The sequence below is a fragment of the Narcine bancroftii genome, chromosome 6 (assembly GCF_036971445.1).
Source record: "Narcine bancroftii isolate sNarBan1 chromosome 6, sNarBan1.hap1, whole genome shotgun sequence".
Classification (NCBI taxonomy): Eukaryota; Metazoa; Chordata; class Chondrichthyes; order Torpediniformes; family Narcinidae; genus Narcine; species Narcine bancroftii.
Window position 1 is genome coordinate 146,058,558 of NC_091474.1, and position 14,132 is coordinate 146,072,689.

A 14,132-nucleotide genomic window follows, 5' to 3' on the forward strand; every position below is an offset into this window, starting at 1 on the left:
TACCCAGGGGCTCCGGTTTCCTCCCACCATTCTAAACGTGTAATTGGCCGGTACAGACCCGTGGCCCAAAATGGCCTGTTGCCGTGCTGTCTGTTTAAATTTAAATATGTGGAAAGTTAAAGTCACCTACTACCACAGCTTTATGTTTCCTGTAGCTGTCTGCAATCTCCCTGCACATTTGATCCTCAATTCTTTTGAGCAGTCAGACCTTTCCCATTCCTCAGATGATCTACATATACTCTCTGTAAATGAGTCCTCGAGCCTGGCCTGTCTGAGTATAGTTCTAATCTTTTCTCGAACAAACAATGCCACTCTTCCCCCTTTCATCCCTCCCAGTCTATCATATATGAAACAGTGGAACCTCAGATCATTGTACTGCCAGACCTGGCCTTACATATCCAGGTTTCACTAATGGCCACAATTTCACGCGCTATAATACGTGTTAATTTCAGCTTTAAAAAAAAATGTAAGAATCCAAAGACAAAAATCAGTCTCAATAAATGCAAGTAAAACCAAAGTAGCAACATGTACACATTGAAGGTCATATTCATTTATTTAAAATCTATTTTTTGCCCATGACCCAGCACCGAATTTTACAGAAATGCCAATGGTAAAATCAAATTTCAAATATGATAAAAATAGAACACTATAAAAACCATGGTTAAGTTCAAATGCACACATTTAAGGTTATTATTCAGAGAATCTATTGTAGTTGGCAGCAGCAGAAAGTTTTCCATAAAGACTGCACACAATGACACTCTTTCCTTCAATATATGTCCACCTTATTCAGTGTTTACAGTGCAGCCTTTTCAACTAGAAACAAAATGATCAGGGAACCCCTTTGAACGTTTGTATTCTGTTCATAAATGCAATTACACCTCATTGTGACTCAATATTTCATCTTTGTCAATCAAAAACTAAAAATAAACTCTGCAAATCTGAAATAAAATGCTGGAAACTCAATGGACCAGACAGCATCCATGGAGGCAAATATAGTCAAATGCTCTGAAATATCCAATCTGTTTCTTTTCCCACTCTTTGCTGAGAGTTTCCAGGACTTACTTAATTGGTATTTCTAATTTGGACATTCTACAGCAAAGAAAACTTCAGGAACAGCTCTCCTCCTTGGAATCTTGTAGGTCTTTATAAGCTAATTCAAGGTGTTTAAAGTCCCTCTAGTTTTTCTCAATTCATCCCAAACTCCTGCAATTTGTCCCATCTTCTCCTCTATGTGATCAAGAGAGTTTTTGGTCATATACACAAGTTCAAGAACTGGCCATCCTCCTCCTCCACTCTTAATTAACTTGTGGTATTTAGCACTGGAGATTCAGAAACATGCAGAACAACCAGATACAACCTATAGAAGGCCTTCACCAATGCAAAGAGATCATTGCAGACCAAGCTGGAGTCTTAACTGGACAGACACTCGATAGCTGTGGCAGGGTTTGTATGCCATCATATCAGAAATGCACTGGTCAAACTCAATGTCTTCTATATTCGCTTCAATATTAAAACAATCAAAAACCCTCGTGAGACTTCACTAGCCCTGGTGACTCTCTGCTCCCAGTCTTCAAAAGGGCATACATCATTCAGGTGACGTGCCTCAGTGACACTGACATCTACCATGATGAAGTTCTTTGAGAGGTTGGTTATGGAACAATTCAACTCCCATCTTAGGAAGGGCCGTGGACCAACTTCAGTTCGCCTTCTTGTCACAACAGGTCAACGGCAGATGCCGTCTCACTGGCCTTCCACTTTGTGTTAGATCAGATGGACTGCAGGAACACTTGCATCAGGTGTTTATTGACTGCAGCTCAGTATTTAACACCAAACCAACAAAACTCATGACCAACCTGGAAGCATCTGAGACTCTGTTCATCTGTTTGCAACTGGATCCTTGACTTCCTCATTGTCAGACCCTAATCTGCACAGAGCAGTAACATCACCTCCTCCTCATTGACCAAATAAAAAAACACAGGAGCATCCCAAGCTTGTGTGCTAGTCCCCAACACTAGACCTTATACACCCATGATGATGTAGCCAAGTTCAGATCCAACTCAACTTACAAATTTGCTGTTGACATAACGTTGTTGGCCAAATAACTGGAAATTATAAATCGGAATACAGGAATGGAGATAAAAGATGGTTGGGTGGTGCCAGGACAACAATCTTGCTTCCAACATCGCCAGACCAAGGAGCTATTTTTGATTTTAGGAAGGAGAACCTGAGGGATAATACTCCGTGGGATGGAAGTGGAGACCATCAGAACCTTCAAGTTCCTGGGGTTCCATATCTCAGAAGACCTTTCCTGGAACCAGCAATATCAAAGCAACCAACATATTAAGGCAACCATGAAGAAGGCACACCAATATCTCTACTTTCAGAAATCAGAGGAGTTCTGGCATGTCATCAGATACTCTATTAAACTTCTACAGATGCACCGTGGAAGGTGTATTGACTGGTTGCATCACGACCTGATTTAGTGATTTGAGGGTTCAGGAGCACAGAAGCCTGCAGAATCTAGTAAACATAGCTTGGCCCATCACATGTTCTAACCTCCCCTTTAATGCAGTCATCTGTGAGAGATGTTGCCTCAAGAAGCCAGCCAACCAACATTATAAAGGACCACCATCATCCTGGTCACAACCTCTTCTCACTGCTACCTTTGGGCAGAAGGTACAGAAGCCTGGAGACTAGCACTGCTAGGTTCAAAACAGTTTCTTACCAACAGCTACCAGGCGGTTGAACCTCCTCTTGTTACATTAATCATGAATAACTCCAACACTACAGAAGCACTAATTGCACTATTGCAAGTTACTCTTCCCTCACTGGTATTAACATGAATATTAATTTTCTTTTAATTTAATTAGTTTATTATTATAGTTTTTTTTTACAAGAACCTGTTCAGCTGCAGCAAGCAAGAATATCAGCACCACATCTACATGAGACTGTGTCTTAAAAAAGCAGCCTCTATCCTCAAAGACCTCCGACCACCTGCCCTTTTCACTCTGCTACTATCGGGAAAAAGGTACAGGAGCCTAAAGACAGCACTCAGTGGCACAAGGACAGCTTCTTCCCCACTGCCATCAGATTCCTGAATAATCAATGAACCATATACTTTTCATGCCCTATTATTTTGACCTTTTTAAAAAATAGTAATGTTGCAAGATGGTTATAATATGAATGTTTGCTCTATGATGTTGCCGCAAAACACCCAAAGTTCATGACTTGTTCATGACAATAGATTCTGATACATTGTACAATGGGTATGACAATAAACTCATCACCATCAATTCTGATGCAGGGTCTCGGTCTGAAACGTTGTCAATTCCACCCCAATGGAGGCGACTTGACCCACTGAGTTTCTTGAGCAGTATTCGGTTCTCCCGAGGGGGTGGGGGGGGGGGGTGAAATGCATTTTTGCTCTTAGGGTACAAGGACTGCCTAAAGAAATCTCTTGGTGCCTGCCACATTGACCACCGCCAGTGGGCTGATATCGCCTCAAACCGTGCATCTTGGCACCTCACAGTTCGGCGGGCAGCAACCTCCTTTGAAGAAGACCGCAGAGCCCACCTCACTGACAAAACCCAACCCAAACCAACCAATTTTCCCCTGCAACGTGTCTGCCTGTCCCGCATCTGACTTGTCAGCCACAAAGGAGCCTGCAGCTGACGTGGACATTACCCCTCCATAAATCTTCGTCCGGCGAAGCCAAGCCAAAGAAGAAAGAAGAATGTAAGGCGTGACGATGGTCGGAGGAAAAAAAAACCAGAAAGGAATCTAGGAGCAATAAACCAGTATTCTTGGTTTGGCAAAGAAATAGAATAAATCTGCCTACAAAAAGGACTTGCTCTCTTTTTCTGAACATTGCTACTGGCGGCCCCTTTAAGTCGCTGCAAGGAAATGGTTTTCTTAAAAGCTCTGCTGAGGCAAAGTTGCTGACTTCATTCTTTGAAAAGAAAACAGCTTCCAGATGGTCGATACCTCCCGTCGCCCGCCCTCCCGTCGGCTCTCTTGTTGACACGACGGTGGACGTGGGTGGTTTCAGGCAGCGTAACCTTTCCTCTAGTTTCCAGCGCCGAGTTCAGCCAGTTCACGGAGACTGAAAAGACCTGAATGTAGGCGGACCTGGTTGAGAGCCGGACGAGGGGGGCGGGCGGGGAAAGGAGGGGCCACTGTGGCGTTCCCGCCAATCACGCCGGTGACGTTAGGTGTCCACGCCAACGATCAGCCTCTGATCACGCGCTGACTGCGTCTCGATTGGTTGATGGTACGTACACCTTTGGCCACTATTGGTGGAGCTTCACAGCCGCCAGCTGTAATGTAATTTTTGTTGTTCTGTATGTGTTGCAACTGGGGAGCTATGTCCACCCAGAGAGGATTTGTTATTTTTATTGCTACCATTTGCAGGGCCTCTCCTTTCTTGACTTTCCCTTGCTTTGATTGGGATTTTTTTTAAAAAATGTCTTATTAATTGAAATAAATAAAATGCGGTGTAATTCTCCATGTCAAGTTGGAGAAATGGAAGAATCACGTAACGTGAGTATATTAATGTAACAGCGATGAGTGATTTGTTTGAATGCTGATTGATAAGAATTCTGTGTGTTTGACCCAGTGGTTGTGATATTCTGGAGAGTGCTTTTTTCCTTAAGCAAGATGTTAAATCGTTTTGAGAAAGGCTTTGAAGACAACAATGGCAAAGGACCATTGTTATTAGTTATACATGATGTAGCGAAACGCTGCATTCCTCGCTGTCAATTAGAATTTGTACTTTGTAAAGAAGGCGATAATGTTATTTCATGTTTGGGAACAAAACTTTGCAGATTTGGATATTCGGTGTTTCAGGAATAACTGCTATCAGTATGGGATAATCGCAGAACATTTAACAGAAAATGCTTTCAGTCTGTCAAATGGAGAAAGTTGCTTAATTGTATCGTCTTTTAGACCATTTTGCATGATTTTTGAAATTCCTATTTAGCCACATTAATCTTTCGCGTTTATTTTCTTGGACAAAGAGATGTTTTAGGAGGGGACTTCCTGGTAGAAGCTCTCTCGACTTGCAAACTTCACATGGCTGATTAATTAGTGACGTCGGTATGGTTGATTCTATATTTGGAGTTGGAGGCGTTCAGGGTCATTGTGCCCATCCTGAGCCTAATATCTTAACATATTTTACCAACTCCCTTCCATTGGCAGCACCATACATGTGACATCTGCTCAGCTGCTGAATGGAAATATCAACCAATAATAAAATGTAATGCAATTTAAAATTCACTACAGAGCAGATGTTGGAAGGATGCAGCAAAGATTGGTACTTGTGTTTATGATGTGGCTGTTACCGAGTCATGGCGGCAAGAGGGAAGATTTGATAGGGAAGGAGGTAAAAGAGGTGGAGGTGTAGCATTGCTAATGAGGGAGAATGTCCCAGATGCATTCAAACTGGACCGAATGGTGGGCTTGATTACTGAGGCAATGTGGGGGGGATCAGAAATAAGAAAGATGTGATCACTCTGATAGCACTCTATTACAGGTCTAATCCTCACCAGGAGGTGGAGGAACTGATATGTAAACGGATAATGCAGAAGCACAAGGTTGTAATAGTGGGAGACTGTTAGTGCTTAAATGGGGCAGAATTTGTTGGGATAGTTTGGTAGAAGTATCCAGGAGAGTTTCTTGAAGCCCAATCAGGAAGAAGATTATTGTAGAGCTTGTGTTGGCAAATGAGCTTGGCCAGTGGAGAAACATTTGGGGAATAGTAATCACTTTTCCTGAACTTTCAAGATACCATATATGCTTGTCCAATAGTCGACTATTGGTCCAAAAATTGCATGTTTTCTGTATATCCTGTGCAAAAGTTGAACCCTGTCCCATTTATGGCTCCGTCCAGCCTGACTGAGAACTTTCACCTCGGCCGCCCGCCCATCCAAGCTCCTGACATTCCAACGGCGGGTAGTCACCCCGGCCACCCACCTTACCAGAGCTCCTAACGCCTCAACCGCAGTCTCTCTTCTACGCTCCGATTGCCCACCTGCCCGAGCTCCCCACGCCCCAATTGCCTGCCCGTCCGAGCTCCCCACGCCTTGAACGACGCAGGTACTTGCGTGGTCAAAAGGACAACCTGTGTACAAGTTGACAACCCCTCCCCCAAATTTGACCCAAAAAAATGGGTCCAAAAATCTCAACTATTACACGAGTATATGCGGTAATTACAGACCTTGGGCTTTTTGTAGAAAAATAGTAAATTGGGGAGGGGAAATTATGACATGATTAGGCAGGAGCAGCTGCTGTCAGGCAAATCCACAACTGCAGGTGGCTGTTCTTTAAGGATCAACTAATTAGTGTCCAGGACTGGCATGTTCCTGTGTGAAGGAAGGACCAGGATGACAAGGTAAGAGAACTTTGATGAGAGAGGTCATGAACTTAAGAAAAACTAGACATAAGCTTCAGAAAGCTACAATGAGTCTGGGCCCTGGTGGAATATAAAGATTGCAGGAAAGAGCTCAAGCAGGGCCTTGTGCATGTCTCAAGGGGGCCATAAAATATCCTTGGTGAACAGGATTAAATAAAATCTCAAGACATTTTTACTTGCCCTAAAAACAAGAGGATGATGAGGGAAAGGATTGAACCACACAAGGTCAAAGGAGGGAGTTTGTGCTTGTGTCCAGAGGAACTGGGTGAGTACTTTGCATTAGTGCTTACCTTCTATTTGGTCCGACCAAAGAGAAGGATATGGGCAGTGAGAGGGAGCATAATGTGGAAAATCCTGGTGTGTCAGGGCATTTTGAGTCAAGAAAGAGGAGCTGTTGGACCCCTTCTTATTAAGGGAATGATAAAATGTACCCCCCTGTTATTCAAAGAAAAGTGAAGAGATTTGGTGAGGGCTTGACAAAGATCTTTGTATTCTGATTAGTGACAAGAGAGGTAATAAAGGACTGGAGAGTGGCTAATGTATCTTTGTTCAAGAAGGGATAATCCAGGAAAGTATAGGCCAGTAAACCATGTCTGTGGTAGGGAAACTATTGGAAAGGATGCTTGGAGATGGGATTTATGCATGTTTGGAAAGTCATGGTCAGATTAACAACAGTGGCTTTGTGAGGGGCAGTCATGTCTTGCCAAATGATTGAGTAGTTTAGGGAGATGACAAAGATGGTTGATGAGGGTTGAGCAGTGGATCTTGTATTGAACATGAAGGTGCAGATGCATGGGATCCATGGTGAGTGATAGCGGGTAGTGGTGAAAAGGGTTTATTTGGGCTGAAGTCCTGTGTCCAGTAGTATTCTGCAGACATTGGTGTTGGGGCCCCTGTTTCTGATGTATGCTAATTACTTGGATAAGAAAATTATGTAAGTAGTTTAGTAAATTTGCCAATTAGACAAAAATTGGTGGAGTTAGAGTTGTGAACAGTGAAAAGAGTACCAAAGAGTACAGCAGGATATAGATCAGTAACAGATATGGACAGAGAAATGTCAGGTGGAATTTAATCTGGACAAGTGTGAGGTGTTGCATTTTGAGAGGTCAAATGTAAAGTGGAACTTTTATAGTTTATGGTAGGGCTCATTTAAAAAAAATTGGTTCGGAGAGAGATCTGGGTGTCCAGGTCCACAACTTATTGAAAGTGGCCAAGAAGGTAGATAGGGTGATTAAGAGAGGGTATGATATGCTTGATATTGGTAATGAGTTCAATGTCATATACAATGTGCATATCGATCAAAATGCTTACTTGCTTTAATCAAAGAGGTACTTTGTAGATAAAAACTACAATAGTATACATTAAGCTAAAATGAGCTGATAAATACAAAAACAAGATAATAAATATTCACAGTTACCAGAGTGCAAGGAAAAACTGATGTTGCATTAGTCATTTTTGTGGTGTTGGAGGATCCATGATTCATGTAACAAAGGAGGTTTGAGAGCCTGATAGCTATTGGAAAGAAACTGTTCTTGAGGTGCTGCTTTTCAGGCTTCATTGGGTATAACAGTGCCATGTTGCAGCTATGTATAACTTTGGTTAGCCCACACTTGGAATACTGTGTGTAATTCTGATTGCTACATTACAGGAAGGATGTGGGAGGCTTTGGAAATGGTACAGAAGAGGTTTATCAGGATTTTATGTTGTTTGGAGGGGTACGAGTTATGGAGAGAGATTGTTTGGCTGTTTTCTCTGGAGTGTACAAGGCTGAGGGGTGACCTGATGGAGGTTTATAAAATGATTTGAAGCATTGGTAGGATGGACTGTCAGAATCTTTTACCCAAGGCAAAAGTATAATTCACCAGAGGACTTGAGGTTAAGGTGAGAAGAGGAAGTTGTAAGGTAAAACATCATGAGATGGGAATGTGTAAGGAGTTACCCTGTACAGGGCTGTAACAAGAAGGGGAGGTGTCCTTGTACTCCTGTTAGGTAAAACATCATGAGATGGGAATGTGCAGGGCTGTAACAAGATGTGAATGCATCCTTGTACTTACAAGATAAGAGAGACATTGATGGATTGAGAGGCAGGAAGCTAGCAGGGAAAGGATAGCAACAGTTTTAGTCATTGGACAAGTAATGATATGATGATGTTCTAAGCACATATCCAAGGGTATAAAAAATCACCATTTTGCTGATAACGGCAGAATGCATTCTCCGACTAACATGGTTAGTCGCAAGTGTTACAATCGGGTAATAAAGAACAAAGAACCCTGATTTCGACTCAGCCTGGTGTTTGTCTCACTCATTCATGAACAAAGCAGACCTAACAAAGTGCAAGGGAGACGTGTGGGGCAAGTATTTTGCACAGAGAGTGGTGGGTGGCAGGAGCAGTGGTGGTAGCAGATAAGACAACTAATTTATTGTCATATGCATTGTACAACGTACATATGCACAGAAATTCTTACATGCTACAGCTGATCAGGTACTTTGTTTACAAAAAATCTATAAAATCAACTAAAAACACTACAATGATGTACTTAATTGAATTACAAAGAGAAAGAAATATTAAAAAATAATTCAGTTATCCTTGTGAAAAAAAAGTGACAACAGTATTGGAGACAATTCTTTTGTTGGAGCAGTCCCTGATTGGTGTGACCAGGAGAGGATCAAGAGCCAAATAACTGTTGGAAAGAAATGGTTTTTGAATTAGAGGTGCTGGACTTCAGGTTTCTGTATCTTTTGACTGAAGGTAGCAGTAGGAAGAGGATATGACCAGGGTGATGGAGGTCCTTTATGATGTTATAAGCCTTCTTGAGCAGTGCCTCATATAGATGCATTTATTGGACGGGATGTCAGAGTCTGTGATGGACCTGGCTATGGATGTTACCTTCTGGAGCTTCCTGTGTTTCTGGACAGGCACATTCCCAAATCAAGCTGCGATGCAATCTGTCAGTGTACGTTCCACAGTGCAGCTGTAGAAAATTGATAGAGTATTTGATGACATGCCAAATATCCTCAGACTCCTTAGAAAGTAGAGGCGTTGGTGTGCCGCCTTCACAGTTTCTTCGAAGGGCTGGTTCCGGGATATGTGTCCTGAAATATGGGCTCTTAGGATCTTGAAAGTTCTAACCCTCTCCATCTTTGTCCCTCGGCCTTCATGCACTACCCAACCAAGTTTTTGATTTCCATCCTGTATTCTGACTCGTCCTCTAAAGTTAATAATAAGCTCCTTGATATAATAGTAACATTTAAGAGGCTGCTGGTTAGACACCTGAATTTGAAAGGAACGGAGGGATATCTATCAGGTGCAGATAGCTGAGTTTTACTTTGATTGGGACATCATGTTTGGGACTGACATGTGAGTACAGTGCTATACAGTTCTATGTTCTAAAAACAAAAAAAAACATGTTGGAAGTATTTTGCAGGTGAGCATCGTTGTTGGCGGGAGAAACAGTTAATGTTACAGGTCAAAGACACTAGACCAAAACTGGGAAAAGTGCTGATCGAGCTTGTCTTACTGAGTGCTTCCAAGAATTTTTGCATTTGTTTCAGATCCTTTTAGGTTATTTTTCTGATTATATGAATGCAATTCTCGTACATTTCTATTTTTAGAATATACATCATGTAGAAATTCAATTTTCATTGAAAATTACAAAGCAATTTATCACTTTTTTGACAAAATGAGGAATAATTTAAATTGTACATCTCTGAACATATTTTTCATGTTGTATTTTGAATTGAATAAAACAAAGCAGGGAAACAATGGTTCCCTTAAGTGACATGTAATTGATTTTAACGTTTTTTTTAAACCAACAGGTTGAAATCATAGGCATTTATGAGTCGATATTAGAAAGGAAACGACATGATAGTGAAAGGTCATCTGGCAGTCCATTGGAACAGAATGATATTGAAGCTGTGGAGGCTCTTGTTTGTATGAGTTCTTGGGGGCAACGGTCACAAAAAGGTGATCTCTTAAAAATGCGACCACTTACACCTGCTTCAGATACAGATTCTGTGCTCTGTGAATCTGTTACCCCAATGTTGCAGAGGGATTATCATTCTTTCTCATTCCTTGTAAGTATACAATTATTTAATTGATGGCTATTTGTAATCAGGAAATCAGAAGCAAACAAGATAGCTGTGGCAGTGGTATAAATTTTAAGACTGGGATGTAACTGTTGCAACTATTGATGTATTAAGTTTAGCAGCAAATGTAATGAAAGAATAAAAATGTAATTGCATACCCTCTTGTTATAGAAGGGACATTGAACTTATTCAGCCTCAAACTAAATGTGGTTTTCTATATCTTTCCAGTGTATGACTCCACCACATAGTCCTGGTATTGTTGAATCTAGTAATAATCCTCCAGTGCCCCAAATTACCTACCCAAAGCCAGCAACCATCACTACAAACAGTGGAGCCCACATGGTCAGTACGGTGACCATGAAGCCTGCTTCAGTGAACATTCACGAATTTTCACATCCGATGCCTCCTTCTGCTGAACCTACTGTTGCTCCTCACTGCCGGTCAGTGGCCACCAGTGTCATCCGTCACACTGCGGATAATTCTCCTTGCAGCCATATTCCTTCATCGTCAGTGATTGAAAGACCCCACTCGAGTCTCCAAAACCTTGGGGCTAAAGGAAAAGCAACAAGCCAATGTAAGCACACTAAGGAGGTGCGACCAGTCACGGGTTCTGAGAGCAAAAGTTGTTTGCAGCAGAATTTCACCAGGTCAGTTAGCAAGGACCCACAGACAGCAGAGCCCTCACTAGGACCGTCTTGTGTATCAAATAAGATTGGAACTGAACATCAAAACCAGGCCAGGTCACTACCAGCACCCTTGCACCCTCCATCTGTGGCAAACACTACTCCACTTCTCTGTCAGATGTTGCCTGTGAATGGAGGGAGAAGAGAAGGAGGAGGTGGTGTCGTTTCAGCAATGATCCAAACGCCAAGCAACGGTGTGAAGTCTGTGTTTTCCCAAACTGCTCCAGTCTCTCAACCTCTTCTGGTGGGAACATCAGTGTCACAAGGGACTGTGATGTTTGTGTTACCACAGCCCACTCTAACACCTCCATCTCCTGGACAACAGACAATCATGGCAGTTGGGAACACAAAGTTGCTGCCGCTGGCTCCTGCTCCTGTTTTTGTTTCGTCAGGCCAAAATTGTGCACCGCAGATGGATTTCTCCAGAAGGCGTAATTATATTTGCAACTTTACTGGGTGCAGGAAGACCTATTTCAAGAGTTCACACTTAAAAGCACATCTCCGAACACACACAGGTATGCTTTAATTTCAACATCATTTGGTGACATTCACTGGAATATATGATCTCTGGTGTGAGATATAAATTTTAATCTGAAAAATGATTATTAATTACTAAAGCTATATTCACCCATAAGAGGAGAGCATTCACTACAGAGGTAAATAAGAGAGACTGTCGACATTTGGAAACTGGAGAAACACACAAAATGCTGGAGGAACTCAGTGGGTGAGGCTGCATCCATGAAAGGCAAAAGCTAGTTGATGTTTCAGCCTGATAATTTTGCCTTTCATGGGTGATGCTGAGTTCCTCCAGCATTTTGTGTTTCTCCAGCATTCCATTTCAGTCCTGACGTGTGCCTTGTTGCTAGAGTAAAGGCTTTGGAAATCAAGAGTTGTCACAGGACCTTATTACCTGCTCGAAACCATAGTATTTCTGGGGTTGGTCCTGTACAGTCACAAGTCCAGATTAATATTCAGGATATTGATGGCAGAGTATCGTGACAATGGTGAGACTATCGAACAGCAAGGAGAATTGGTGAGATTCTCTCTTGTTGGAGATGGTTTAATCTTTCAATGAGGTGGCACAAATTGAATTCTGCCTACGTGTTGATGTATGTGGGAATGAGACATCCACTCCCAATGCGTTTCTTTTGCAACTTGTAAGCGCTACCATTGAGGATAAATCCAATTTTCAGTATTCTTCACAAATAAAATTGAGCACCCTAATCCAAACCATGCTTTGCCCTTCCAGATTTGTTTCAAGAAATGTTAATGCAGCACAATTTTGATAACTGTTAATTTTTTCAGGCGAGAAGCCATTTAACTGTAACTGGGAAGGATGCGACAAGAAGTTTGCCCGCTCGGATGAACTGTCGCGGCACCGCAGGACTCACACTGGAGAGAAGAAGTTCATGTGCCCTGTTTGTGATCGACGCTTCATGCGCAGTGATCATCTCACAAAACATGCCCGTCGTCACATGACCACAAAGAAAGTCCCCAATTGGCAGGCTGAGGTCAACAAACTGAACAAAATAGCTATTTCAGCACCTTCTGCCATCCCTGTAAAAAACCTATTGATTCCTTCCACAGCATCCACCTGAATGAGGTGACTTGCACACAGAATTTGCACTAAGTGAGTTCTCTACAGGAACTGGAGAAGTGGTTGGAATGGTCAAGCAATTCTGATAGTGGTGTGCTTTACTGATTCTCAAAGTATGGCTTGATTTGTCTTTGTGATATGTGTGATTGGTAAGGACACCAGTAAACAGGTTGAACATAAATCTGACAACCATAAAGGTGGAATCTTCTCATTTTGAATGCACGGAACGCAAAGAAATTCCACCATGGTGGTTCATGGAAAATTTCATTATATTCTAACCAGTTTGTGTAATGTAAATAGAATTTGCTATGCACATTGTATACTTCCTCTATTTAATAAAACAATTTTCATGTACAACAGGTGAAAATTATTTTCTGGCAATTTTCACCATAGAAAGATAGCACTATACTGTTTTATTGCCATAAAGCAATAATTTTGTGAAGTCCCCTTTCAGATTCCAGTCCTCTGAACTTGAAGCCAACAGGCAAAGAATTGGGAATGACTAAATTTGTACTTATTAAAAGTTTGCTATTTTACAAACACATTATCTATTTATTATCATTCACGTGAAATTGTCTATATTATTTTAGCTGTCCAGTATTTGTGGTTTTTTGTCCTCTGACGTATTTATAGTTTTCAGTATGCTATATATTACACAAATTGTGGATTTAAAAAAAAATATCCTGTGCAGGATGGTGATTGGAAGGGCTGAATTTTTTTTTAAAGAAGCTTCTGGTTTACAATAGTAATGAATTAAGAAAACTGTTTTTTAAAAAAAAAACCTGAAAATCTGAAATAAAAAGAAACGCTGAAAATACTCAGCAGGACAGACAGCTTCTGCAAGGATCTGAAATTAACAACATAATACTGGAAAATACCCCACAGCATTTTCATTAAATCAGAGTAGATACGTTTAGTGAAGATCAAGCTTCCTTTTGTAGTAATAATAGATGAAAATGTAATCTACAAGATATTTCATCTCTTGACTGACATAAGGCAAACAAAAAGTCACCATCCGAATTACCTGGCGCCTCCAACAATAGGAGAAAGAGAAGCAAAGAGAATTCCTTCAGGGACACAGAGTATCTGTGAATTCGCCTCCAGTGCTTCCACGGCCTCTGTAGCCGCACACACTCCTGTTCAATTCATTGGAAACCTGAGCTCCAGAGTCAGACCTTAGATTATGAATAGGAGGTTTTCAGTGCCTGAGGTCATTCTTGCCCTCAGCACCCTCGCAAATCACAATAGGATACGCATCAATTCACAAGATATAATTAGGAGTAACTATGTCATGAGACAATTGTATATCCTAGTGGAAATGGAAATCGGGTGAGCTGTGAACAAAGTTTTATACAAT

The 14,132-nt window shown here is 41.5% G+C and overlaps 1 protein-coding gene across 1 annotated transcript; it reads left to right on the plus strand.

Moving 5' to 3' along the window:
- Positions 1-4,315: 4,315 nt before the first annotated feature.
- klf11a (Kruppel like factor 11a) lies at positions 4,316-13,319 on the plus strand. The gene is made up of 4 exons (XM_069886283.1): positions 4,316-4,539; positions 10,226-10,483; positions 10,724-11,693; positions 12,484-13,319. Exons 1-4 carry the CDS (start codon positions 4,489-4,491, stop codon positions 12,774-12,776), a joined length of 1,572 nt encoding a protein of 523 aa, XP_069742384.1. The 5' UTR covers positions 4,316-4,488; the 3' UTR covers positions 12,777-13,319.
- The last annotated feature ends 813 nt before the right edge of the window (positions 13,320-14,132 follow it).